Source organism: Trachemys scripta, chromosome 4 (assembly GCF_013100865.1).
Source record: "Trachemys scripta elegans isolate TJP31775 chromosome 4, CAS_Tse_1.0, whole genome shotgun sequence".
NCBI classification, from domain to species: domain Eukaryota; kingdom Metazoa; phylum Chordata; order Testudines; family Emydidae; genus Trachemys; species Trachemys scripta.
The window spans coordinates 133,920,355-133,948,172 of NC_048301.1; the positions used below are offsets into that span (position 1 = coordinate 133,920,355).

General features: G+C 52.0%; 1 protein-coding gene across 1 annotated transcript; it reads right to left on the minus strand.

The window, feature by feature from the left end:
• Positions 1–27,818, minus strand: LOC117876551 (zona pellucida sperm-binding protein 1-like). Its single transcript, XM_034768810.1, has 23 exons — positions 27,551–27,818; positions 24,346–24,467; positions 23,732–24,056; positions 21,056–21,199; positions 20,208–20,392; positions 20,023–20,120; positions 18,957–19,084; positions 18,675–18,864; positions 18,437–18,587; positions 17,595–17,679; positions 16,957–17,067; positions 9,263–9,559; positions 8,453–8,574; positions 7,300–7,612; positions 5,829–5,972; positions 4,815–4,999; positions 4,635–4,732; positions 2,065–2,192; positions 1,784–1,973; positions 1,548–1,698; positions 1,261–1,345; positions 647–772; positions 1–17 (listed from the first exon to the last, which is right to left on the minus strand). The coding sequence occupies exons 1-23, from the start codon at positions 27,741–27,743 to the stop codon at positions 1–3; spliced, it is 3,588 nt and encodes a 1,195-aa protein (XP_034624701.1). The 5' UTR covers positions 27,744–27,818.

Below are 27,818 nucleotides of genomic sequence, written 5' to 3' on the forward strand. Positions count from 1 at the left end.
TCATCCAGCTGCTTCTCCTACGGAAGAGTGTCACAGTAATGAGGGAAACTACAACCACCAGTGAGAGCATGGCCAGAAGCACCAGGGTCAGGTCCAGTCTGGAGACAGGGTCTGTAGGAGAAGAGGTTAAAACAATCCAGATTTTTGTAGGGTCTGAAGTGTGGCGATGACACCTAGACTTCCCTGTCCCAGTAGTTCTCCCCCTATGTGTTAAGTATCTTTCTGATGAAGGCTGACCTGATTTGTCAACTCACTTTTTACAGATTATAAATCACCATCCCATTGATAGCCATCCAATAGAGGGCAGAGGCAGTGCTAGCCCCAGTGCATTGAGTGCCAAGGAGGCTTGGGGCATACAAGTCACCATCAAGGTGCTAGTGCTCCTTAAGTGCTCTTGTTTTTAAAACATTCTAAATGTTGGTTATTTCCTTATTCTTTGGACATTTGCTCACCTCATGAGAAGCACTCAGGTATGGTTTCAGACAACATTAGCTTACATTATGGATAGTCAAGGAGCAACTTCTGTATGTAGCCCCATGAACATTTAACATTTAGATTAGCACCCCCTAGATAGCATTGACTTGCTGTATTCTGACTTGCTGTGCAAGATGTCAGTTCTGTAAAACCCTAGTAGGACAGAACTCACCCATGTTCTCATAGACTTGTTCTCTCCATGGCTCAGGGCTCTCCTGAAAGATCATGGGGCCATGAGAACGCACCAGGTCCTGGGGCTCTCCTGTCCCATTGTTGATATTCAGGAACCGGCGGCCTCCTGGGAGATTGAATGGAGAGTTAGGGAGCTATCTGTCCAGGGCCCTCTGGTTGTAAGAGTGCATCATGTGAGACAATGCAGTGTCACCATGGACTCAACCATGAGCCCTTACAGGCCTCCTGACAGGTTGTGGTACCAGGTATTAGATCATGAATTGCTTATTTGAAGTGTGGGAGAAGATGGGAAGAAAGGCCATTTCCTCAGGAGTATGAGACATTAGAAATTGCCTCTGGAGAGCTCAGTGGAGCATGGCCTAATCTCCTACAACTGCCCTTTAACCTCTTCGTGTTAGCCCATCATACCCTAGCTAGCACTACAGTACATGGTAGAGGTACATAGGAAGCTGGGCTGAACTCATTGCAGTAAGTATATAGCAGGACAGGCAGAGGTCTGTTCACCATGAGTCCTCTGGTATTTGGGATGGGAGCTTGTAGAAACCGACATGGATCTCAGACCACTGGTACACAGATGAAGCCACTCAGACTTACTTGTAGCAGCACCTGATGGGCACATGGTCCTGCAGGGCTCCAGCTGGGAGGGGTAGCAAGTGGAGGCGCTACAGTAAATGTACACCTAAAATCCACACAAGTGAGAATTGAGTTAGTGAGTGATTGCTAGTGCTGCTAGGAGCCAGGAAATAAATCCAGAGCTATCAGTTTGGTTGCATATATGCAGCACCTCAGAGACAATTTGCAGGTCAGTACCAACTAAAATAGGAGCTCCTGCCCTCCGACTTCCCCCTCCTCACCCCCTTTATATGCAGGCCCCTTCTCACCTGTCCATCAAGCACCACCTGGGAGGCAGAGTCCACAAAGGCAAAGGTGGAGAGGACAAAGCGCTGGTGATGGGTTGGGAAGGGCAGCTCAGATGAGGCAGGGACCATGGGCACAAGCTGGGTTCTGTAGTTGTCTCCCAGGAATGGGCACCTGGGAACAAGACACGAGAGAATGATGGACCAAGAAAACTCCCTTCTTCCCCAAGCCATGCTCCCCCTCCATCCCAACCACTCACCCGTCCACCAGGATGGGCCACTGTGGCTGTTGCAGGGGGCTAGCACTTGGGGTGGCCCAACATTGGTGCAGAACCAGAACCAGGGATGGGTCTGTTCTCTGCAGGATGCGAACCTCCACGAAGACAGGGTCCCTGAGCACCTTCACCACAGGGTAGTCTCTCTCCGTGAGATAGGATGTGTAGCTCACATCTGTGGGGAGAGGGCAGGAGGAGAGCAGAGCTGAGATGCCTGTGGCCCTTCAGAGGATGGGATCTCTGTGCTGGAGTGAGGGGTCACCTACCTGTGGCGATGCGCAGCTCAAGCCGGAGGGGTCCTGCCTGGGTGACTGGAGCAGGTGTGGGGGGCAAGAAGACTTCCACCTGGACTGGCAGGAAGTCACTGGCATTGTAGATGCAGCGAGCATGGAGGCTGCACAGGAGAGAGCAGAGGGAGGAGACAAGGGCTGATGCTCTGAATTCAGATTGAGGCCATACTGCTTCTGGCAGTGATGTTATTAGCATTTGGGACAAGCAGGGTCAGGCCCTATCAGTACTTGGACGCACTGGCATCCTTGGATGTCTCCCATCAACCCTTCTAGCAACTCAGATGTTCTTCCCTACAACTTGGACTCTGCAGGAGTGCCTGAGCATGACCACATGGGGGGTGGGGGGGAAGGGTGGAGAGAGAAGAGAAGAGGCCTTCTCAGACAGGCTAGAAGCACCTGCTCATTTGTAGTCACTCTCCTGTCAGCACTCAATTTTGCCACCAACTGTTATCCAAGCTTTCTTCCTACCAACCCTGTAGTGAGTTATCAGTCCCTCAGTGTGGCCTTCTCGGGTCAGACTGACTGTGCCTACTTGTCATTGGAGATCACATAGCAAGTGGCATTTAGAATAATAAGAGTAGGATTGGAAGAGGCCTTAGGTGGTCATCTAGTTCAACTCCCTGCTCATAGCAGGACCATCTCCAATTAAATCATCCCAGCCAGGGCTTTGTCAAGCTAGCCCTTTAAAACCTTTAAGGATGGAGATTCCACCACCTCCTTAGGTAACCTATTCCAGTGCTTCACCACCCTCCTAGTGAATTAGGGTTTCCTAATACCCAACCTAGACCTCCCACACTGCAACTTGAGACCATTGTTTCTCTTTGGTCGTCTGCCACCACTGAGAATAGCCTAGTGCCATCCTCTTTGGAACCCCCCTTTCAGGTAGGGGGAAAGGCTGCTATCAAATCCCCCCCCCCCACTCTTCTCTTCTGCAGACTAAATAAGCCTAGTTCCCTCAGCCTCACCTCATTAGTCATGTGCCCCCTAATCATTTTCATTGCCCTCCACTGGACTCCCATTTGTTCACATCCTTTCTGTAGTGGCCCCTTCTCCCCCCCCGCCAAAAAAAAACCTGGAAGCAATACTCCAGATGTGGCCTCACCAGTGTTGAATAGAGAGGAATAATCACTTCCCTCTATCTGCTGGCAATGCTCCTACTAATGCAGCCCAATAGGCTGTTAGCCTTCTTGGCAAGAAATGCACACTGTTAATTCATATCCAGCTTCTCATCCAATGTAACCCCCAGGTCCTTTTCTGTAGGAACTGCCACTTAGCCAGTCAGTCCCCAGCCTGTAGCAGTACATGGGATTCTTCCATCCTAAGTGCAGGACTCTGCACTTGTCCTTTTAGCCCAATCCTTCAATTTTTCTAGATCACTACCCTCCAGCCTACCTCCCTCTTCTCTCTCCCCCCCCCTCCACTTAGTGTCATCCATGAACTTGCTGAGGGTGCAAGCCATCCCATCATCCAGATAATTAATGAAGATACTGAACAAAACCAGCCCCAGGACCGACCAATGGGGCATAGGTGCCAACTCCGTGGGTGCTCCAGGGTTGGAGCACCCATTGGGAAAAATAAGTGGGTGCTCTGCACCCAAGCACCTCTCAACCCCTGTCCCACCTCCTCCTCCCCTGAGCACGCTGCATGACTGCTTCTCTGCCTACCTCCCAGTGCTTCCCGCCTGGCTGCCACCAAACAGCTGTTTGGCAGCATTAGCATGCTTTGGAAGGGAGGGGGAGGAGCAGAAACGTGGCATGCTCAGGGGAGGAGACAGGGAAGGGGCTGGGATTTGGGGAAAGGAGGTTGAATAGGGGCAGGGAGGGGGCTGAGCACCCATGGGAAAGGGGAAGTCCATGCCTATGCCCTGGGGCATACTGCTGGATACCAGCTGCCAACTAGACATTGATCACCACGTGCTGAGCTTGACAATTTAGCCAGCTTTCTATCCACCTTATATAGTCCAGTCCATTCATCCAATAAATACTTGGACTTGCTGTGAAGAATACTGTGGGAGACTGTATCAAAAGCTTTGCTAAAGTCAAGGTGTATCATGTCCACTACTTTCCCCATATCCACAGAGCCAGTTCTCAAAGAAGACAATCAAGTTGGCCAGGCATGACTTGCACTTGGTGAATCCATGTTTGCTGTTCCTGATCACCTTCCTCTTCTCCAAGTGCTTCAAAATGGATTCCTCGAGGACCTGCTCCATGATTTTTCCCAGGGACTGAGGTGAGGCTCACCAATGTTAGCATTTTTCCAAGAGTGAGGGTTTTACATTGTGTCTGATCGGTCAGCTGTATAGGGGGTCCTTCACATCACAATGCAAGATTTTGCCCCATGCCCTATTAGGGATCAGGTGCATTGCACCACACTCAGGAAAGGGGAGGTCAGTGACTGCAGGTAATCATACCTGTAGTCCACCAAAGGACTTGGGAGATGTTCAGGAGAGGCTGTAGAAAATTGATGGATCAGATCTGGCCTCCCACTTCCACTGTGGAAGGGCTGACCATCACTTCCTTGCTAGTCAATAGAGCAGGCCAACTTACATGAAGGTGCTGTCCCGGGTGATGGAGCCATCTGGCCCAGTCTGGATGTCGATGCCAGAGATCAGCTGGTTCTCATAGATCAGTTTGTCATGGATCACCTGGAAGAGTTGAGACATGGGGTGGGTTAGTCCCCCAAGACCCTGAGCAGAGCACTCACCCACTGGAAGGATGTGTTCTCACCTGGATTGTGGTGCCGCACTGCAGGAGGGGGAAGCGGAAGATCACAAAAGCCTCTGTCTTCCTGATGGGGTCACACCCTGTTTGGGCATAAGCTAGCCGGACACTGTCCAGGATGATGGGGTGATCAGACATGTCCCTGGAGACCACCAGAACGAAGTGACCATCCACGAGGCACTGAACAGTGACTGCAACACAAAGGAGCAGGATTAAGTATAGATGCTCCTGGTATAGGAGTTAGGCAAGAGGTCCATGCCACACTAACCTATAATAAAAATGATAGGTTGGAGAGGGTTTGGAGAAGAGCCATGAGAGAGAGAGAACATGCCTTGTAGTGACCAAATTCTGTCGCTTTAGACTGAAAGAAGGTTAAGGGGTGACTTGATTACAGTCCAAGTATCTACACAGGGAACAAATATTTAATTAAGGTGTAGTTTTGACAGTGAGGGTAGTTAACCATTACAATGGTTTGCTCAGGGTCAGTGATGGAGAATCCAAAACAGGATGTTTGCTAACAGATCTGCTCTAGGAATTTTCAGGGAAGTTCTATAGCTTGTGTTATACAGGAAGTCAGACTAATCATCAGTGGTCCCTTCTGGCTTTGGAATCTATCAAATGAAACCTCATGGGGGTAAGTGGGTTTGTCTGACACAGCATGGTTGCAGCTCATGTTGTGCAGGAATGAGACAAGCTGACAGTTATCCATTGATCTGATGGTGGAGCACCAGCCTGTACTGTCTGATGGTTCTTCCTCTGCCATTTGGTGTTTGCTCTCAAGATCTGCCAGGCATTGGGCAACTGAGGAGAAAGACTGTCATGTAGGAAGGAATCCCTTTGCACACAACTAGTGCCAACTGCAGCCCAGAGTAAGAGATACAAAGAAGTTGTATTCAAGTCTAGTTCAGCATGCTAGTAGGTGGTGACCAAACTCATCTGAGAAGGATGGTGTCTCACCAAGCTTCCCAGGATAGAGATGGCAAAAGGCTCCATAAGCTGACATGAGGGCAGGTCTCCTACCTGTGTTGCCATAGTAGCAGAGGGTAGTTGGGTCAGTCTCATCATAACAACAACCAGCCTGGAAGCAAGCAGCTCGGCCTGGGGCATCTGCACAGGGGATCTTCCCAGCCACCACATGGCACTGCTCCTGTGTGAGATGGGCACCTAGAACAGCAGGGTGTGGATTAAGGAGAGCTGGAGATCTTCTGAAGGGATCACAAGAGACCCTTCCCCAGAGACTTTTGAAAATCTGTAGCAACCTCTGGACAACTGGCTGACCTCAACACCAGTCCAACCCTCCTCCCCAAAGGGCTGCAAGAGCTCCCACAGTGGTCCTCCATCCCAGCTCACCCTACACCCCCCTCCTCCATAGCCTCAAACCACATACCATCTCAGACAGCATTGTGCTCAGAGCCCCACCCCAGGCCTCCAGATGTAGCATGTTGCCCTTCTTAGCATTAAGCCAGATACCAGCCTTAAAATGTCACATGGAAATCCAGGCTCCTGAACTGCTGTGTCAGAGGAGAGCCCCCACTCCCACCCCACATCCCCCTCAACACAGCCAGTGTTGTCAACTTCAACTTATCAGTTAGCAGTTCAGGAATGGGTTTTTCTATCCCTCATGAAATGGTGAGCAGACTCCTACTCTATTAAAGGAAAAATTCATAAAGTCACCATCTCCCATTACTGCTAATGGGGTACAAGCTAGCAGGATAGGCTCTGGGGAAATGGTGGCTATCAGAGGAAGTGCCCCTCAAACGTGGCTGCTAATTTTCACTTTCTTCAATGAGACCAAAGCTGTACCTACAGGTAAAGTGGCTGCCACTCTGGTTTAGGGGGGAGGGCTAGACAGGACACTATTAGTGCAGAGGGACTATGAGCTGTGGAGAGCCTGTGCGAGATGCCTGGGGAGAATGAGGGGAGCAGGAGACCAATTGCAAGTGACTTCTGGGGGCAGGTTGATCTGGGTGGACCCAAGGCTGTGGGTCATAGAATCACAGACTATCAGGGTTGGAAGGGACCTCAGGAGATCTAGTCCAACCCCCTGCTCAAAGCAGGACCAATCCCCAACTAAATCATCCCAGCCAGGGCTTTGCTGTTATGGTCTGAACCAATACAACAACATCAGATCCCAAACCCTGGGATACTGGAGGAACAGGGGAGACCCCTCTGAGCAGCCAATCACAAGGACACATTGGTGCATGTGATTGGATTTTTCCCCAAAGAAACTCACTTTGGAAGCAGCTTTGAAAAACCAAAAGGCAAATAGCCACCCCTCCTCCCCCGAGTTTATTTGAAGGAACTGGATTTCTAAACTAATCTCATTTTTGAGATGGATTACAACACTGTCAACCCCAGCTCTAAGATGGCAGCCACAAGCAAAAGACAAGGTGTAGCTCCCCTGAAGACTAACACAGGAGTCAGAAGTGGAGCATGAAACCTTCCATTAGAGGGGACCCACATGCACTCAAACCAGTTAGAGGTCACACACCTATGCTGCTTGGTGGAGGATAGATGTGGGGCACCGGGCGCACCAGGCCCGGCTGCGGCTGGGGCACCGGGCGCACCAGGCCCGGCTGCGGCTGCGGCTGGGGCACCGGGCGCACCAGGCCCGGCTGCGGCTGCGGCTGGGGCACCGGGCGCACCAGGCCCGGCTGCGGCTGGGGCACGTAGCGCATGGTCTCCTCTGGGGATAAGTCATGTTCAGTGGGCTTGGGGCAGGTCATGGTCACGTCACGGGTGGCAGCGATGGCCCCGGTGCTCAGTAGTTCCTCCACTCGGACCCTCAGGTGGTTACGGCCATCCTGCAATGAATGCAGAATGATTACCAAGATTGTGGTGCAATGGAGTGTCTGTGGCTGCTCAGCCTAGACCCCCCCTGCACAGGCTAGGGTTGCCAATTTTGGTTGGACATATCCCTGGAGGTTGTGTCGCATGACTATCTTTAATTAAAAAGATTAATAGTCAATTCCTGTAGACTCTAGGACAATCCAGGAGGGTTGGCAATCTTAGCACAGGCAGTGTGCCAGTAGGTAGGGAAGAATCTACAGTACTGCAGCAGCCTGAGTACACTAGCTGGATCTCGTCAATAATGGGACAGTCAAGCGTCCTACATAGTAGGCCATGATTATGCGTAGGCAGGGCCGGCTTTAGGCCAATTCCACCAATTCCCCCGAATCGGGCCCCGTGCCTAAGAGGGCCCCGCGCCCAGTGGCAGGGCCGCCGGGGTGGGGGCAAGCGGCCGAGAATCCCTTCCCTGACTAGAGGCTCCTTTTTAATTTTTACTCACCCGGCAGCGCTCCGGGTCTTCGGCGGCACTTCAGCGGCGGGTCCTTCACTCGCTCTGGGTCTTTGGCAGCACTTTGGTGGCACTGAAGGACCTGCTGCCGAAGACCCGGAGCGAGTGAAGGGCAAACCGCCGAAGACTACGAGTGCCGCCCGGTGAGAACAAGCCCCACATGTTTTTTTATGTGTTCCCCCCCCTCCCCACCCCCTTCAGTCATCTCTGCCGGGGCCCCGTCAAAACTGTTCAAATCGGGCCCCGCACTTCCTAAAGCCGGCTCTGTGCGTAGGGATTTAGAGGCAGGTGTTCAATGTAGCGGCAGGGATGGGGACACTGGAGCCTCTTGTGCCAACTTACTCACCTGCTTGAGCACATGGCAGCCATTGTAGCCAGCTGAGAAGATCACCTCCCCTTTCTCGCCAGATGCGATCCAGTGAAGGCAGATGGAGCAGTTTGTAACTTCAAAGGGAGTCCCAAACTCATCTGTTGAGAGTGTCACACTCAGACAAACCTTCACCCATGGGTAAGGTTAAGTTAAGGCACTCTAGTTCAGAGACATAGGAAGGCTGCAACATATGAAGCAGGGACCATGTCTTATTCCATCAGTAGTATCTTTGTTTAGCTGGATTTGGGTTACCAGCCATTATTTGGCAAGTTTCTCTTAGATCCACCAAGGAGAGCAGAAAGGCCCCAAATCCTGATAGTAGAAGGGCTGTCTTGCAGCAACACATGGCAACAGCAATATTAGCATCTATTGCACAATCAGGTGTGAGTCCTAGAGTGGAGAAGTTTCAGGGGCCAAGCCAGAGTTTGGGAGGCCTTTCTGCATTGGGAGGCATCCCTTCAGAGCATTATCTTAGTCAGGCCCTTGTCTTACAGTCAGAAGAGGCACTGTTGAAATCAGCCAGATAACACCTACTGGCTTCCTCAGTCAGAAACACCTCCTAGGGCTAAGGACAGCAATTAAGCTAGAAAGAGTTATAGTAGACACTGAAAGGTGTACAATTAACAGAGGAAGGTAGTCTACATGAAAGGACAGAGTTACCCATGGGAGACAGGGAAAATATCAATAGCCTTTAAGAAACCCTCTAGCATGTTCATTTAAAAGGGAACCCAAGCATAGATGGGGGTGTCCTTAGCTGCTTATTAAGCATACTCCACAGCTACTTACCCACAACTTTGAAGCGGACAGTGCGGTCCTGGCTGGGAAGGACCAGCAGTTGCATCCCATAGTCTCCGCAATCATACTCATATCCACGCTGCAAGACAGAAAAACTGACCCTGCGGAAGTCCCCCTGCCCAAGGGCTGTCCCCAGGGACCAGAGGAGTACTAAGCCCACAAAATACCTACAGCCCAGCCCCATGGTTGAAGGTGTTAAGGAAGAAGCCCTGCCCCACAGCCACTTCTCATAGTTAGGGAATCTGTGGGACTGGGGCTTTGTAAGGTGAGCGGAGGGGTGGGACTGGTCTGTGAACCAGGTGAGCAGAGAGGCAGCACCTGGGGAGCTGTCTGCTGCTGTTGAGGGGCTGGGTAAAAAGTGCAAAGCTCAGGATGAAAGGAAACGTAACCATTGAATCCCCCAACCAAAAACAAATAAACAACCCCCCCTCACAGTGAATACTACTATTACTCTGGCTTTTGGGATGTCCCCTCTCTGTCCCCCTCTCTTGCCCTGTCTTTCTCTCCCTTTCCTTGCCTGTGACTTTCACTCTCCCCCTTTTCTCTCTCTCACACTGTGGGGTGTCAGTGGGAGGGAAGGGGATCTCCTTCCAAGATTCACTCTTTTCCCAGTGGGTGAGGAGGAGCTAGAAGAAACAGCTATTCGTAGGGAATAATTGGAGTCCTGCCCCAAGCTTGGCCTTGTGTCCACCACTTCCAGTCCTCATCTATCCTGACCTGTAACCTCCCTTGTATCACCATAACAGCCATTCCTGGCCTGTGACCAATTCTGCAGTATATATAGGAATGGTGCAGCACACTAGCCCCAGCTTAGTACAGTGACTTCTGGGGGCAGGTTGATCTGGGTGGACCCAAGGCTGTGGGTCATAGAATCACAGAATCATAGAATATCAGGGTTGGAAGGGACTTCAGGAGATCATCTAGTCCAACCCCCTGTACAAAGCAGGACCAATCCCCAACTAAATCATCCCAGCCAGGGCTTTGCTGTTATGGTCTGACTTTGAATGTGGCTCTGCCACAGATTTTCCATGCCCTTGGGCAAGTCACTTGACTGTTATTATTATTTGTATCAAAGGGGTAGCCGTGTTAGTCTGGATCTGTAAAAGCAGCAAAGAGTCCTGTGGCACCTTATAGACTAACAGACGTATAGGAGCATGAGCTTTCGTGGGTGAATGCCCACTTCTTCGGATGCAGATACCTCCCCCTGGAAATTTCCACTACATGCATCCGAAGAAGTGGGCATTCACCCACGAAAGCTCATGCTCCTATATGTCTGTCAGTCTATAAGGTGCCACAGGACTCTTTGCCATTATTATTTGTATTACAGTGGCACCCAGACGCTCCAATCGAGATCAAGGCCCCATTGTACTGGGTCCTGAACATACGCCTAGTAAGAAGCAGTTCCTGCCCCAAAGACATTATGGTCGAAGGGCCAGAGTCTGCATCCCATCCTCATGTTGATTTAAATGGGACTGTTCCCAGAGCAAGTTACTGCTCAGCGTAAGTAAGGGTTAGAGCTGCTCTGCAAATGTTTTTTTCCCTTGTAGAAACTTTTGACTATTTGGTGAAAAATCAAAAAACCCCAAATTTTCAGACTAAAACTGAAAAAATGTTGGTGAAAAACAAACATTTCTGGCCCCTAATTTTCAACTGAAAACATTTTGATCGGGAAATGCTGTCATGGTGTCTCGTGGAAGGTGTAGTTCAGGTGCCTCGTGCTCCCATTCTCCTCTATGGGCTGTGCTGTCCAGAAGGACTACATTTCCCATGATACACCACAGTCTTCTCTCTGCTGAGGTACCACATTGCACCATGGGAGATTGGGACCCGGGGACCTATTGGAGCCAACTGGCAGAGGGCAAAGGGGTGTAAAGGGTTACAGAGATCGCTGGCTCTGGTGTCAACATACTAGTTCACCAAAGGGTGTTATGGAAGGTCTTTCCTGAAAGCCTGTGTCCTCATATTCATTGCAAAATATATGTATGGATAATGTGTAAGGAAATATGAATATATACTGAAAATTATGTTCTTCAGGTCTGTGACTTGGGGCTGGTCACCAGAAGGTGATAAAAAGTTTCTTTCAGACAAGAGATGCTTATCTATCAGTTTGACCACATGTACATTAAAATCACAATGGATGCCCAGCTACAGTCTAAGCCTAATACTAGTGAAGGAAGTATGATGTCTTCAAGAAAGGGAGTTTACTGGAAGAAATAAACAAGCAGGAGGCTATCCTGTCTGCAAGTGAAGACAATGGCTCATTGGTACTTTATCTGGGGGTGCAGCGATACACCCAGTTATCTTTCACAAGGGGACAAGCTGCCAGCTGGCTTGTTATGAACAGAAGATCACAGCTGGCTGATGCTGGGAGACAAACTTTGGCTGTGCTAATCTTTATAAGACAGAGGAATGTCTTGTCAGTTAAGTTTAGGCTCTAGCCAGCATGCTATGATTTTGTTTTATATGAAAGGTGTGGTGGGTCAGGCACACGATTCTGGCTCCAGTACCACTAAACCACTATGGCCCCTCCCCCTGAAATGAGGGGGTAGGATTAAAGCAGCATGGGGGTAGGGTGAGAGGATCAGACCGGTGGGGGAACAGCAAACCACTGTTTGTAACCAGTGGTTTCCATTAATTCTACTTGTTTCATCATGAATTTCTGATCTTTGTTAAATAAATTTCTTCTTGTTTTTACTATAAACGTATCCAAGTGCTGTGTGTTAAGCAGAGCAGTGAGCAGAGGTGGAACTAGTAGGCTAGGGTGTACTTCTTTGGGAGTACCGGCTCTGAATTCTGTGAGCATCCAATGGAGCTGGGGCTGGATGCGCAGAGGTTGGAGTGTGCCTGTTAATCTGTACAGAGAGAAGGGGACCTGCAGAGGCCTGAAAGGCAGTGCTCATTTTGCCAGAAGCTGTTGACATTGGGGAGCTAACCTACTGCAGGCACAGACATGGCTGGCTCATGCTAAGGGCAGGTGGTAGCAAGGTCTCTCACAACCCTGGGTACCCCAGCAAGCATCACAATAGCATAGCATCACAAGCTGTAGTCTGGCTGGAGAATGGGAAGTGCCCAGAAAGGCTGGGGGCTTTTTATTTTTATTTGTAGTAAGCAAACAGCAAGAAGAAAATAAAGAAAAATAAAGAAAACTCTCCAGCAGAGATCTAGTGCATTAGTTAAGTGTCACTTAAGTTGTCACTCAAATAGTCATTTTACTATGTGTCTGGTCACACATGGCAAAATGACTATTAGATTGACAACTTAAGTGTTATTTCCTCTCTACTGCCTGCAGAGGAAGGTTGGCCTGGGTTCTGCATCCAATTTCTGGCACTGCAACCAATTTCCAGTGTGATCTTGGATGAGTCATTTAGTCTGATGATGGTGAAATCACAGGTCAGAGACCATGGACATCCTTGACAGCCTCTGATAGGCATGGGACCACTTCAGTACCTCAGCTGACGATTAAGGTCTTTATGTAAATACAGAGCTGGCTTCCCACATTACATGCAGCCCTCAAGTTCCCCCATTCTATCCACCTCTCTTTGCAGTAGATAGAGCTCATTTTCTTAGGGGAAGGGGGATTGAGCACCCCCTAGCTATGGGCCCCTCTCCCCTGGCAGGTTGGGGCTGGGGAAGGGCAGGGCCGGCTTTAGGCCAATTCAACCAATTCCCCTGAATCGGGCCCCGCGCCTAACAGGGCCCCGCGCCCAAGCCCCGGTACGGCATACCAGTGTGGCCCGGCTTCCCCAGGAGGCAATTTAAAGGGCCTGGGGCTCCCAGCAGGGTCTGGAGCCCAGGCCCTTTAAATTGCCACCCAGTGCCCTGGGGTAGGGCTCTGGGGGCTATTTAAAAAGTCCAGGGCTCCCGCTGCTTCTACCACCCCGGCCCTTTAAATAGCTGCTGGAGCCCTGCCGCTTCCCCAGGGCTCCCGCGGCTATTTAAAGGGCCGGGGCAGTAGAAGCAGGGGAGCCTTGGGCCCTTTAAATAGCCCCCAGAGCCTGGGATGGGGGGGCTTGGGGGCTATTTAAAGGGCCGGGGCTCCAGCTGCCTCTGCTGCACCCCCTGCCCGCAGTCAGATGCTGCTGCACCCCCTGCCCTGCCCCCCATCCTGCCCGCACCAGCCCTGCATCCCCTGTTCTGCCCGCACCAGCCCTGCCTGCAGCCAGCCCCTGCCGCACCCCCTACCCGCAGCCAACCCTTGCCGCAACCTCTGCCCTGTCTCCAGCCAACCCTTGCTGCACCCCCTGCAGCCCTGCCCGAAACCAGCCAGCCCCACACCCCCTGCCCTGCCCGCACCAGTCCTGCCCCCCTGCCCTGCCTGCAGCCAGCCCTGCACCCCCTGCCCTGTCTCCAGCCAAACCCTGCCGCACCCCCCTGCCTGAAGCCAGCCAATCCCACACTCCTCTGTCTCCAGCCCTGCCAACCCCTGCCACACACCCCTGCGACCCTGCCTGAAGCCAGCCAGCCCACCCCACACACCCCTGTCTCCAGCCAGCCCCGCATCCCTTGCCTGCCTGCAGCCAGACCCTACCTCCAGTCAGTCCCTGCCCTGCCTCCAGCCAGCCCCATGTCCACTGGTGCCCTGCAGTTCCCAGGGCAATAACCCTGCACACCTGCTTCAATGAGGGGGCCAGGGAGCAGCTGGGACCCACACATGTGCACACACCCCCAGGGAGTGGCAGGGGCCCACACATGTGAAACAGAGCTCATTAATAACCGATCAACAGCATATATGACACAATGTACATAATATATAATTTTATTATTTATATAATTATGGAAATTAAATAATACATGGAAGAAATGAAAGGCTTTTTTTTTTTTACATGTTTTTTTGTTTGTTTTTGTTAGTCATCCCTGCCGGGGCCCCGCCGAAAATGTTTGAATTGGGCCCCGCACTTCCTAAAGCCGGCCCTGGGGAAGGGCCCCCCAAGCAGGTCCCATCTGGACTGGTTCCCTGAGTGCTGGCCTGACAGTAAATAGGCTGCTGCACAGCTTACAGGGAACTTAGGTCAGGACCCCCAATTTGAGAAATGTTATTCTTCCCCATGAAATTGTATAGTATAATGTAAAAACAAAAGACCAGATTTCATGGTCCAGGATGCATTTTTCATGGCTGTGAAGTTGGTAGGACTTTAGTAATAAGGCCACTTCCCTGTGCCCTGGAGAGTACACCAACCTTTTGGTAGGAGGATTGCACAGCAGAATTGGCTGTGCCTGCCAATAGGTTAGTTGTTCAGTGGTCTGAACTTGCTTCAGTTGGTCCAGTCATTTTACCCAGGGAATCTCTCAACCCAAAGCTTGGGGTAATTGTACTCTTTGAAAGGAAGAAGTCAAAGGGGGAACATAACATCTGTCAGATTAAAGATTGGCACAAACCCAAATTGCTTTAATAAAAAACAAAACTTTGAGGTCAAGGACTTACAGATATGCTAAAGGGTTAGAGCACCCCAAACAAGAGTTACCCATGGTCTGGAGGGAGGCCCTCAAGTGGCCAGCTATCCACCCATCACTAGGGATTCCAAGAGATGTCCAGAAGGTTAAATCCAAAATTCCTCAGACCTTTCTAGCACCTTTATATTAGTAACTGCTGCAATTACATCAACACATTAAAGCAAGCATTTTTAATCTGTTACAGCTGCAGGACTATTCCTGCACCACAGTCTAAAGATTAGTTTGACTTCCTGTTTTAAAAAACAAAAAACAAAAAACAAAAAAAAACAACCCACAAACAACCAGAGGCAGACTTAAGCTGTTTTGAAATTGCTGACCAAGGAAGGCAGCAGGGTCATGCTCACATCTCATGGTCAACCCCTTCCTGACTAGTTATGCTAAGGCTGCTACAAAGGCCATCAGCTGCTTTTGTCAATAAACATAATACATTCCAATACTAGCAGTAGCCTAGGCATTTTGCTGGGCTGTCAAAATCTCCCCTTATAGTGGTACTTAACCACTGGAGATACATTGGTGGTGTAGGCACTGGTATAGCATATTGTTGCTACAGGCTCTCCCAATCCAGCAGTGTATGTGAAACACCCGGGCTCTCAGTTCTAGACAAGACTTTAGAGTGTCAGCTCTAGGCTGTTGCACACCTAGAATCTACTGCCCTGCATTTTTGACCTCTGCTTTGGAGGATCTGAATGCTTGTGCCATCTGGATACATAAGTTACTTTCACCCTCCATTCTCAGAGGACAAGTCTTGTGGGTAGATCTAGTACATGGTGCCAGGGCCGGCTCCAGGCACCAGCCCACCAAGCATATGCTTGGGGCGGCGCCTGGAGGGGCGCGGTGCGGCACCACCCTCCCCTCCGGCGCTCCGGCCGGTCGGGGAGAGCAGAGAGCCGCGACGGGCTCTCTGCCCTGCTCCCGGCGCTCTGGCCGCCAGGGAGAGCGGAGAGCCCCGGCTGGGCTCTCCGCCCTCCTCCCGGCGCTCGGGGGGGAGGAGGGGGTGGCAGGTGGCTTTTCTGCCTAGGGTGGCAAAAAAGCCAGAGCCGGCCCTGCATGGTGCCCCACTCTTGGAATATTATGTAGAGGCCCTGTGGGGGGTGGGGGGGGGAGGAGGAGAGGAGTAGTAATGGAATTCTCCTAGAGAACTCCTCTACTTTGGTGGTGTAGAGGGGAGTACCTCTTCTCATGGATGCTTGAAGGAGACACTTGCAACAGGGTGTTGAGATGCAGGAAAAACCTGTGCTGAACTCTGTGCTGAGCATACACTTACCATAGTTGCAGATATGTAAGGCTTGCTTCTTGCTCTCCTTAGCAAATTGAGCTATGGAAACTTGTGCTGGTTGAGGCAGCCTTGATACAGTTAATATTTGCTTGGAGGGACTGGTGCATTCATGAAGTCTATGAGAACTTGTGGGGCCCTAGTACCTTAGAAGGCTACACCTGGGACAGTGGGGGAAGGATACCACCTTTGGTTTACAGAAAGTAATACAATTTAACTGCTGTTTGAGTACTGCATGTCCTGGCCCACCCCAAGAGAATAGGGGTCACCAGTAGAATACAACCAGTTTTATTGTTTTTTGTTACAATGTTCCTTCATGAGGGTTTTGGAACCTGGTCATCCAGCCTTTTCTCTTCCAAAGCATGATCACAGCAATGAGGATGGAGCCCACAACCACCAGCAAGAGCCCAGCCAGGAGCACAGGGGACAAGTCCAGTCTAGAGACAGGGTCTGTGGGAAAAGGAGATTATGGCTTAGATAGGTGGCCAGAGGAGATGAAGGATACCTAGATTCATCTACCCCACCAGGGATGGGATAAGACTGACTCCATCCCTACTCACTAATTCTAAACTGGAAGCAGGCACCTGGTTCTTTGCATTACTCCCTGCCCCTTAGGGGATACTGCTATCCAGCAACTTAAATCCCAGCTACGTGCTTTTGAATAGGACATCCTCACTTACTTTTGTCTCAGTCCTGTGTTCCCCACTCCCCAAACAGAGGCATGAGTAAGAGCCAGGCCAGATGGGAGTCCATGCATCCTCTGCTACTAGCAAGCTTCTGTTACCAGCTCCCTCCTACAAGGCAGGTCATTGATTCAGTCCCTACCTCACCTCTTTACACATTGGCAGGAGACAGTGCCTCCTAATGAGACAGGGCTGAAGTTGCCATGTGCCTGGCTGTGGTGTCTGACACCACTGAGTGGGGTGTGTGAGATCTGAGAGGATAGTTACCTTCATTCCCTAGACTGGCTCTTTGAATGCCTCTGGGCTGTTCTGGAAAGTCACAGGCCCACGAGAGCTCACCACATTGACAGGCTCTGTCTCATTTTGGATAGTCAGGAACCGACGGCCTCCTGGGAGGCGGGGGAGAAAAGAGAGAAAGAGGGAGAATTAGAGAATCTGGAGGCTCTTCGGGGCTGCCAGTAGGATGCAGTCAACAAGCTGAAGCAGAGTTCACTCAGAACCAGCTGCTGGCCTGACAAGGGGGTGATCTCTGCTCACACCTCCAGAATCAGGACTGTCCTGGAGGACAAGGAGTGTTTATTGGTTCCTACACAGCTACAGGAGACAGTCAAGCCATTGTTACATCATGGCTGCCACAAGGATGGGCAGGGGATCTGACCTAGTGGTCTGCGTCAGATGCATTGGCATGAAGTAACTCAGTACAGCTACGTGATGCTCTTAGAGGTTGAGGAGTACCTTACTCATGCAGTTGATCCACTGATCTGAGTGGGAGTTCACACTCCTTACCAACTGTTTCTATGCTGCAGAACATAGCTAATTGGACAGTTGAGAGCTCTGGCTGGGCTGCAGCCAGTGTGGGTCTGGAACCAGCAGCAGCATGCCACACCCATGCCTAGAACAGAGAGGCCAGACTTACTTGCAGTTACCCCTGATGGGCATATGGTCTTGCAGGACTCCAGCTGGGATGGTGAACAGGCAGCAGCACTACAGAAGATGTACACCTAAACCAGACATGGCAGGAACCCAAGTTACATAATGCACTGGCCAGTCATGCAACTCAGCAAGTGCACAGCCTCAAACATGCTTCTCCAAAAAGGACTGGCCCTTTTAACCTTTGAGGTCAGATTAGTAATACTAGGCTTGCATCTTCATTGGGGAAGTTTAGTTATGGTGTTCAGCAGAGGGCAATACACCCTGGTACATCACCAGCCAAGGAGGTGCCAGTGTGTACAAGTCACTGGAGGATTTCCTCAGCTAATTTCTTGAGCAGGCAAAACCTATGAGTTTGCTATTCTTGGATTGAGAACTGGGGTGGGATTTGTCCACCCCAAGGAGGCCCTACTCCAGCAGCCAAAGCTTCATGCTATTTTCTAATTGGTGGAAGGCAAAGATGCAGGTTATATGCTAGAGCTGCTTCCACCCAAGGTCAGGCTTGTACCCAGGTCAGTAGTGATCAGAACCATGCAGTTCAGTGGTCATAAGGCACAAGACCAGGTTCTTATGATAGAGGAGCACTGCTCCTGAAGAGAAGTGGGGCTGCAGAACATTGTGGTAGGTGAGTGGGTCCAGTTGGCTCAATGTGACCAAGCTACCAGGATTCAGAATAACTCCTCACAGGGACTGCAGCTTGCAACACCCTCCAGTTGGATGGGCAAAGTTCCTCTTTAAGAGGAAGAGGCTGCTCAGGGGTCACTCCCTGGCTGTAGTAGGAATGGCTACCAAGGACAGGCATTCAGCCCCCTCCCCCCCAACCCTTACCAGTCCCTCGAGCACCATCTGGGAAGTAGAGTCCACAAAGGCAAAGGTGGAGAGGACAAAGCGCTGGTAATGGGTTGGGAAGGGCAGCTCAGATGAGGCAGGGCCCATGGGCACAAGCTGGGTTCTGTAGTTGTCTCCTAGGAATGGGCACCTAGGAACAAGGAGGGGTAGATTTAAGCAGGTTCCCAGGATTACCATTGCTTGAGACACAGTAATCCCTTTGCCCCCAGCCACTCACCCGTCCACCAGGATGGGCCACTGTGGCTGCTGCAGGGGGTTAGCACTTGGGGTGGCCCAGCACTGGTGCAGAACCAGAACCAGGGATGGGTCTGTTCTCTGCAGGATGCGAACCTCCACATAGACTGGGTCCCTGAGCACCTTCACCACAGGATAGTCTCTCTCTGTGAGATAGGATGTGTAGCTCAGGTCTGTGGGGGAGAGGGCAGGAGGAGAGCAGATCTGAGATGCCTGTGGTCCTTCAGGGAATGAGTTTGCTGCCCTGGACTGAGGCGTCACCTACCTGTGGCGATGCGCAGCTCAAACCGGAGGGGTCCTGCCTGGGTGACTGGTGCAGGTATAGGGGGCAAGAAGACCTTGACCTGGACTGGCAGGAAGTCACTAGCATTGTAGATGCAACGAGCATGGAGGCTGCACAGGAGAGAGTAGAGGGTGGAGATTGGGCTGAGGTTTGTTAGCCAAGCTAAGGTGTTTTAGAGTCACATTTTGTGCATCTTCATGCTCCCCTGTGGCTATTTGTACCCATTAGTTTAAATGCCCACCACTGCTCAACGTGGCAAGATCCAAGTGCCACTCGCTGAGTGTATAAGATCCTACACAATTGCTCATTCCCAAGCTAATCTCAGGTTTTTGGCCTACTGCCTCAAGCTGTGATCTAGTCAGACTGAACCATGTTGGCAGATTTAAGTCAGTACTTGAATGGAAGAGATCCAAGGGAAGTCTCCAATGGACAGTTGACAATTCAGTCATTGACACTTGTTCTTTTGAGTCAGCACCAAGTTAGTGCCCTAGTATAGGGAGAGGTGGGCAGTCATTACTTAAGAGATTCAGAAAGAGGCTCTAGTAACTTGCCATTAATTGCATGGTGGTTTGCTACAGTAGAAGCCATCCCCCTAGCATCCCAGCCACATTTCAGTCTTGTTTTATTCTTCCTCGTCATTGGACTGGGACATGCATCAAAAAGTGTCAGTTTTCCACAGGATATTTTAGAAGATTTTAATCAAAGTTAATCTTTTATGACAAATTCCAACAGACTAGAATCCAAAATTTTGATTTCTGTTTTCCCCAGAAAGTCAGCTCTCCCTCCTACTGAAGTGTAGAGTTGTCAAGATCTAGTATTTGTTAGCAGTCCTGAACTGCAAGGTAGTCTTGCTTGGTGGTACTGGAAAGTCAGCTATCTACCATAGAGAGGGCAGAATTAAGACTGACTCGTAGCATTTTGAGATTCTTCTGTCCTGAAAAAACTAGCAACTAAGGGAGTTGACAGGTTATCTGTTAGATTCCTCAGAGAGGATTGGTCTCACACTGAAAGACTCTTGTCTATGCAGAACAGAAGTTGACCAACTTACATGAAGGTGCTGTCCCGAGTGATGGAGCCCTGTGGCCCAGTCTGTATGTCAATGCCAGAGATCAGCTGATTCTCATAGATCAGTTTGTCCCCAATCACCTGGAAGGGAATGGGAAACAGGAGGTGTTTAGTCCCTTCTTGAGAAGCAGAAGAATCTGTGCTACATGTCAGGGGATGTATTGTCACCTGTACTGTGGTGCCACATTGTGTGACGGGGAAGCGGAAGAGCACAAAAGCTTCTGTCATGCTGATGGGATTGCACCCTGCCTGGGCATAGGCTAGCCGTACATTGTCCAGGATGATGGGGTGGTCAGACATGTCCCTGGAGACCACCAGAATAAAGTGACCATCCATGAGGCACTGAAGAGTGACTGCAACACAAAGGAGTAGGGTAAGCACGGCAATTGCAGCCTAATGATGCTGAACATGTGGGGCAGGAACCCCAACCCTTTATTACAAGCCAGAGTTAGGTTTGGGCACAGACATGCTGAGGGAAGAGGCCAATATTCACTGTGTCTCAGAACACAGGCTAGTATGCCCCCGCCCATTTCTCCTTCAGAAAGGGAGAAGGCTATGGAAAGGAGGGCTTGGGCCATGGTATTCCCTCAATGAAACCCCCTAGAGATCAGATGGATTCTTTCTACTTACCTTGCACACTCTGCATAGGCCCTTCATAGACTGATTGAGGTTTCTCAGGTGTTGAGAGTTCAGGCTTGCATTCTTGAGCCATTTCCTCTCCACCTTTATGGTTGGTGCAATGGGAATCATTGTGGAGAGCTCCCATGCTTTAAGTGGGAAGGACCACAAACCTGGGTGTGAACATCTATGGATGTACTCAGTTTACATCAACTCTGGGCCCTGAATATGTGATCTGGGGACAGTTTCCATCCCCTGCTTCTTCTCCCTGCCCAGTGGAGATGGAACAAGACAGCAGCAGTTGCTGGCTCAGGGCTTAGCTCCTCCTCCAACTGAGTGTTAACATGTGAACATGCCCTGAGCTCTATGGGACAGAACTCCTTCAGCTGGTCCTTTACCTGTGTTTCCATAGTAGCAAGGAGTAGTTGGGTCAGTCCCATCATAGCAGCAGCCAGCCTGGAAGCAGGCAGCTTGGTCAAGGGCATTTGCACAGGGGATCTTCCCAGCCACCACTTGGCACTGCTCTGGTGTCAGGCGGGCACCTGGAAGATTAGGTTACAGACCACTGAGCACAGAAGATGATTGGAGCACAGTACATGGCCACTTTGCTACTCCAATACACTTTTGGGTACCACTGATGGTGTGGAGAGGTCATCTGGATCCCTCTGGCCTGGTTAGGATATGCCTCAGGATTAGGGCAAAGAAAGTCCAGGGCCCCAGGAGACAGTGGGGTGGTAGCGATAATGGTGAAGCTTGCTCTAGTAGCCTTCATTTGTTCGGTCTTCCCCCACAACTACAGTCTTTAAGGACCCACAAGAAAACGATGGATAGACTAGCCCACCCCCTTATTATTAGGCCTCATTGGTAAACAAGTGTTCACTTGTTTCTGGTTCCACATCTGTTTTTACTGATTATGGTTTCAACTTGGTCCTTGAGTTATATCAGTAGGCCTTTTCATTTAGACTAATTCAGTCTGTCTCCTTTATACCTCCCCTGCATCCCTGCCCACCATCACCATTTCGTGACATTTTTATGAACTTCCACATTTTACAGTGAATCTCACAATTAGAGTAAATGTGCAGACCCAATCACCACAACAGATCCCACCTACACAGGTGTTACACAATACCCATGGACCAGACACCACATGCTCAGATCCACACTCCCAAAGCACATTAGTACAAGAAAGGTCATAGTTCTGTTTTTATCATCAAGCCCCAGTTGCTGACACAAGCCATGATAGTTCTTGGTAGAGGCCTCAGAGTCAGGATGGGCTAAGTTCTGAATTTGAAGGTGTTCTGCAGTGTCCTGGGCAAGGGTGAAGAGTAGGGCTACCATACGTCCGGGCTTCCCCGGACATGTCCAGCTTTTCGCTCTTTAAATAGCCATCTGGGCGGGGGGGGGGGGGGGATTTCTAAAAATGTCCAGGATTTCCCCCCCGTCGGCTATTTATTGCCCGAGAAGTGGCTGACAGGGCGGCCGAGCGCCGCTCGCACTGGGGCCTCGGCAGCCAAAGCCCCTTCTCGGCTCCCCCCATCCCCTGCAGCCTTAGCATGCCGCCCAGCAGCGCTGGGGGTGGGGCTGTGCGCCTGTGAGGGAACGCGGCGGCCAGAGCCCCTCCCCTGCTTCCCCCCTCATCCACAGGCTCAGCACACCACTCGGGCAGGGTGCTCAGCCAGACTAGGGTTACCATATTTCAACAATAAAAAAAAAAAAAAAAAAAAAGGACAGGAGGAGCCCCGCCCTAGCCCCACCCAGTCCTGCCCTAGCCCTGCCCCTTCCACTCCCTCCCACTTCCCGCCCCCTCAGAACTCCCAACCATCCCCCCCACTCCTTGTCCCCTGACTGCCCCCTCCTGAGACCTTCCCCCCCCATCCTAACTGCCCCCCTAGGACCCTACCCCCTACCTGTCCCCTGACTGCCCCAACCCTTATCCACACCCCCACCCCCAGACAGACACCAGGGACTCCCACGCCCCATCCAACCACTCCCCACCCCCAGACAGCCCCCCCCCCAAACTCCTGACCCATCCAACCCTCCCCCCTGCTCCCTGTCTCTTTACTACCCCCCCTCCCCCAGAACCTCCCTGCCGCTTCTCTGACCCCCGGTTCCCTTACCGTGCCGCTCAGAACAGAGTGCTGCAGAGCAGCTGGCTGGGCAGCAGGGGAGGAGCTCCAGACTGCCGGAGGCCCGAGGCGAACGGCTGGCCGGCGATCTGCGAATGCAGGGAGGGGAAGGGAGGGAGGGAGAGGAGGGGAGTGATCTCAAGTTGCAGGGGAGAGGAGGGGGAAGTGGAGGAAGGGCTCAGGCTGCAGGAGCCCCGTGCGAGTGGCACGATCCGACCGGATGCCCTGTCAGCCATGCGCGCTCTGCAGGGGGGGAAAATCCGGACATTTACAAATTCCCCCCGACGCTATTTTTAATTCAAAAAAGCCGGACATGTCCGGCAGAATCTGGGTGAATGGTAACCCTAAGCCAGACACCAGCTCTAAGGCGAGCAGCACAGTAGGGGGCTGGGGAGTTGGAGAAGGGGGGCAGTCAGGGGACAAGGAGCAAGGGGGTTGGGAATTCAGGGGGGCTGTCAGGGGCAGGGCCGGTTCCAGGCACCAGCCCACCAAGCATGTGCTTGGGCGGCGCCTGGAGGCGGGCGGCGCTCCGGCTGGCCGGGGAGAGCCCCGGCCGGGCTCGCCGCCCTCCCCCCGGTGCTCAGGCGGGGGAGGGGGCTTTTCTGCCTAGGGCAGCAAAAAAGCCAGAGCCAGCCCTGGTCAGGGGGCAGGGATGTGGAGAGGGATTGGGACAGTCAGGGACAGGGAGCAAAGGGGGTTAGATGGGTCAGAGGTCAGGCAGCGGTTGGATAGGTGTGGGAGTCCCGGGGATCTGGTGGGGTTGGATGGGTTGGGGGTTCTGTGGGGGGCAGTCAGGGTGTGGGAAGGAGTGGCTAGGGGGAGGGGGTAGCACTCCCCCCTTCCCCCCAATGGAATATCCTCTTTTTTGAAAGTTCAGACATGGTAACCCTAGTGAAGTGCAAAGACAGCTTCCCAGAATCCCAGCAGTGGAGACACAGGAGAATGTACCTATATTACTTAGTGGAGGATAGATGTACGGCACCAGGCCCGGCTGCGGCTGAGGCACCGGGCGCACCAGGCCCGGCTGCGGCTGAGGCACCAGGCGCACCAGGCCCGGCTGCGGCTGAGGCACCGGGCGCACCAGGCCCGGCTGCGGCTGAGGCACCGGGCGCACCAGGCCCGGCTGCGGCTGAGGCACGTAGCGCATGGTCTCCTCTGGAGTTAAGTCATGTTCAGTGGGCTTGGGGCAGGTCATGTTCACATCACGGGTGGCAGCAACAGCCCTGGTGCTCAGCAGTTCTTCTACACGGACCCGCAGGTGATTACGGCCATCCTGTACAAAAAAGAAAGTGCAAGTGTTAGGTGTGTCAATCAACCCTGAGGCATTAATAGAAATAGGTGCAGGGAAACTAGTAGGGAGCCAACAACTTTACCTCTCTGCTGGGGGTTATGGGAGAGGTCAATAAGGTTAGTTGGACAGCCCACAGTAAACTTCATTGTTGTGATGCTCAGTGACACTTTCTGCACCACAGTCAAGGACTGTGCTTTGCTGGGATGCAGGCACAGGTCTTCGTAACAGGAGCACAGAGGATGCCATGGAGGTCAGAGGTGCAGAAACTCACCTTCTTCAGCACATGACAGCCATTGTAGCCTGCTGAGAAGATCACCGCCCCTTCCTGGGGAGATGTGACCCAGTGGAGGCAGATGGAGCAGTTAGTAACCTCAAAGGCTGTCCCAAACTCATCTGTGGAGATAGCATGGAGGTGGCAGGAGAAATTTGACATGAGAGTTCCTTCAGCACCCTCCCCCCACCCCAGTAGTGCAGAAGACCCATGTCTCTTAAGTACTCCTATTTGGAGCAGGGACAGATGTCCACTACACTGTGAAGTTTCAGTGCAGCTCAGATAGGCCTGATCCTAAAATAGGAAGATTCCCCATTTATAAGGGATCAGCTGATTCCAAAGTGAGGTTTTGGGACATAGCCCTATTACAACACTGCAGTGACTCCAACGTAAAGTTATCCCATAAGACAAGCCTATGCCGCATAAGCAGCTGAGAACTCAAAGCCAATCCTTTGGGAGGTTACAAGAATTTTAACTTAATGGAGATATCCTATCTCCTAGAACTGGAAGGGACCTTGTAAAGTCATCAAGTCCAGCCCCCTGCCTTCACTAGCAGGACCAACTACTGATTTTTTTTTGCCCCAAATCCCTAAGTGGCCCCCTCAAGGATTAGAATTTACAACCCTGGGTTTAGCAGGCCAATGCTCAAACCACTGAGCTAAGAAGGCTCGTGTCCTCTGCCTTCTGTCCAGGACTTGCAACTGACAGGCTTATTTTGGAGCAGGAACATGTGCAATAACATAAGCTAGAAGGAAGAGAGTTAGGTTTGGCACCAGCCTGTTTAGGCCATCCAGATACATCCTAGGAGCCAGGGCCGGCTTTAAGCCGATTCAGCTGAATTGGGCCCCGCGCCTAAGAGGGCCCCGCAGCTGTCCACTCCGCCCCCAGCTCACTTCCCCCTCCTCCCCTCCCCTGAATGCTCCGCCCCCTGTTCCTCCCCATCCCCTGCTTCCCGCGAATCAGATGTTCGCAGGAAGTCTGAAAAGGGGCAGGCGGCGGCAGCAGCAACAGGTAAGGGGGGGGGGCGCGAGGAGGGCTCCTGGGAGGCGCGGCGCGGCCCAGTCCGGCCCTGGTGGCTCTGGCTCCAGCCCGGCACGAGCCCCGGGACAGCAGCCCCAGTTTCGGCCGAGCACCCCCAGCACGGCCCCACGGCTCCAGCCAAGCACCCCCGGCCCCGGCTCGGGCCCCGGGGTGCCGGCCCGGCCCCGAACACCTCTGGCTCAGGCCCCGGCGGCTCTGGCTCAGGCCCTGGCCCCAGCCAAGTGGCCCCGGCCGAGCACCCCCGGCCCGACTCGGGCCCCGGGGCGCTGGCCTGAGCCCCTCGGGCCCCAGCGGCTCTGGCTCGGGCCCCGGCGTGCCGGCTCGGCCCCAGGCCGAGCGACTCCGGCCTGGCCCCGGCCCCAGCGGCTCCGGCCCGGACCCAAACCCCGCGACCCCAGCCCAAGCGGGGCCCGATTCCTGGGGGCGGGGCTTGCCGCCAGCAAGCCCCGCCCCCAGGAATTGAGCCCCGCTCTTGCTAAGGCCGGCCCTGCTAGGAGCAGTGACTCACAGGATGTGCTGTGAGGCATAAAGGATAGTGTCAGTTCAGAGTAACTGGACCTGTATTCCCTCCTTGTGGTCCCTTGAGGACATCTACTCTAGGCCCTCAGTTCCTTGGCCATCACCTCTCTTGGGCAGATGCCTGCACCTCTTTACCTCCTGACCAGTGTGTTCCCTGCCTACACTGCAGTATCCCCAGCAAGCCAGACTGCCTAAATGGCCAGCACCTGCACTTTGCTTTCTCTCCAATAGGTAGGGCCCTACCAAATCCACAGCCATGAAAAATGAGTCACCAACTATGAAATCTGGTCTTGTGTGCTTTTACCCTATACTATGTAGATTTCATGGGGGATACTAGCATGTCTCAAATTGGAGGTCCTGACCCAAAAGGAAGTTGCAGGGGGTCACAAGGTTATTTTAGGGGGGGTCATGGTATTGCCACCCTTAGTTCTGCACTGCCTTTAGAGCTGGGCAGCCAGAAAGCAGCAGCTGTTATAATAGAATATCAGGGTTGGGAGGGCCCTCAAGCAGGACCAATCCCTAACTAAATCATCCCAGCCAGTGCTTTGTCAAGCCTGGCCTTAAAGGAAGGAGATTCCACCACCTCCCTAGGGAACCCATTCCAGTGCTTTACCACCCTCCTAGTGAAAGTTTTTCCTAATATCCAACCTAAACCTCCCCCACTGCAACTTGAGACCATTACTCCTTGTTCTGTCATCTGGTACCACTGAGAACAGTCTAGATCCAACCTCTTTGAGGTGCCCAGCACCCCACCAGCAGCACAGAAGTAAGAGTAGCAGTACTGCAATTCCCCCCTGCCTCGTTTTTGGGTCAGGACCCCTACAATTTCAGAGTTAAATAGCTGAAATCATGAAATTTACACTTTAAATCCTGTGACTATGAATTTGGTAGGAACCTAGGTATGACCAGTGTATTGCCAGCTGCTGTAAGTTACCACTCAGCATCTTCTAAGCAAGCACATTTATTCTTAAAACAGAGGAGATGTTAAAAAAAGAAGATTCTACATGCATGCTAAGAAGCTGACCAGAGGGCACCACAATGGCCAACTCAAACTCTGGTAGGTGTTACTCCTTCCAACCTTTCCCCCAAGCATTGCCCCCCCAACCCTTGGTGAGACAGGTCTGTCCCTTTGCTGCATCAGTTTAAGCTCAGGCTCATTTTCCAGGAGTCCTTTCTTGGTCTGTTGGTTCTCAGAGAGCCCAGTTTGGACTAGTGTATGGGAACCCTCCAGGAGGTGGTACCTCTCCAGGAGTTAAGGCAAAACAGCCAGATTGCCTAATGGCCATTCACTGTTTTTAGTTCCTGGAGGAGCTGCAGTCATCACTCCCCCATAGAGGGGAGCACAAGTTAGCTCTAGATCAGTCATTAGGACAATGGATACTTATATTTAATTCAACAACAAGGGCTCCCAAGGACATGCAGGAAATTACCCCTTCAGTCAGACTAGCCCAGGAGTTCACGATCCAAAGGTTAACAGGCAGGCCAGCTGAGATCATGGCAAAAGGAAGGAGGTCACCTCACAACTGAAGGTTAAGAGATCACATCCCTTCTCCAGCCTGCCCAACAGAAGTAATTAAGTCAGAAGTTCCCAGTTAACACTATTAGCAGATGGAAAGGCATAGGACCCCAACAGGCAGCCACTTACCCACAACTTTGAAGCGGACAGTGCGGCCTGGGCTGGGAAAGACCAACAGCTGCATCCCATAGTCTCCACAGTCATACTCATACCCACGCTGCAAGACAGAGAAACTGATCCCAAGGAAGTCCCCCTGCCCAAGGGCTGTCCCCAGGGACCAGAGCAGCACTAAGCTCACAAAATACCTACAGCCCAGCCCCATGGTTTCAGGAGCTGCTAGCAAAACCCTGCCCAGCAGCCACTTCTCATACAAGAAAGAGGAAGCTATGGGACTGGG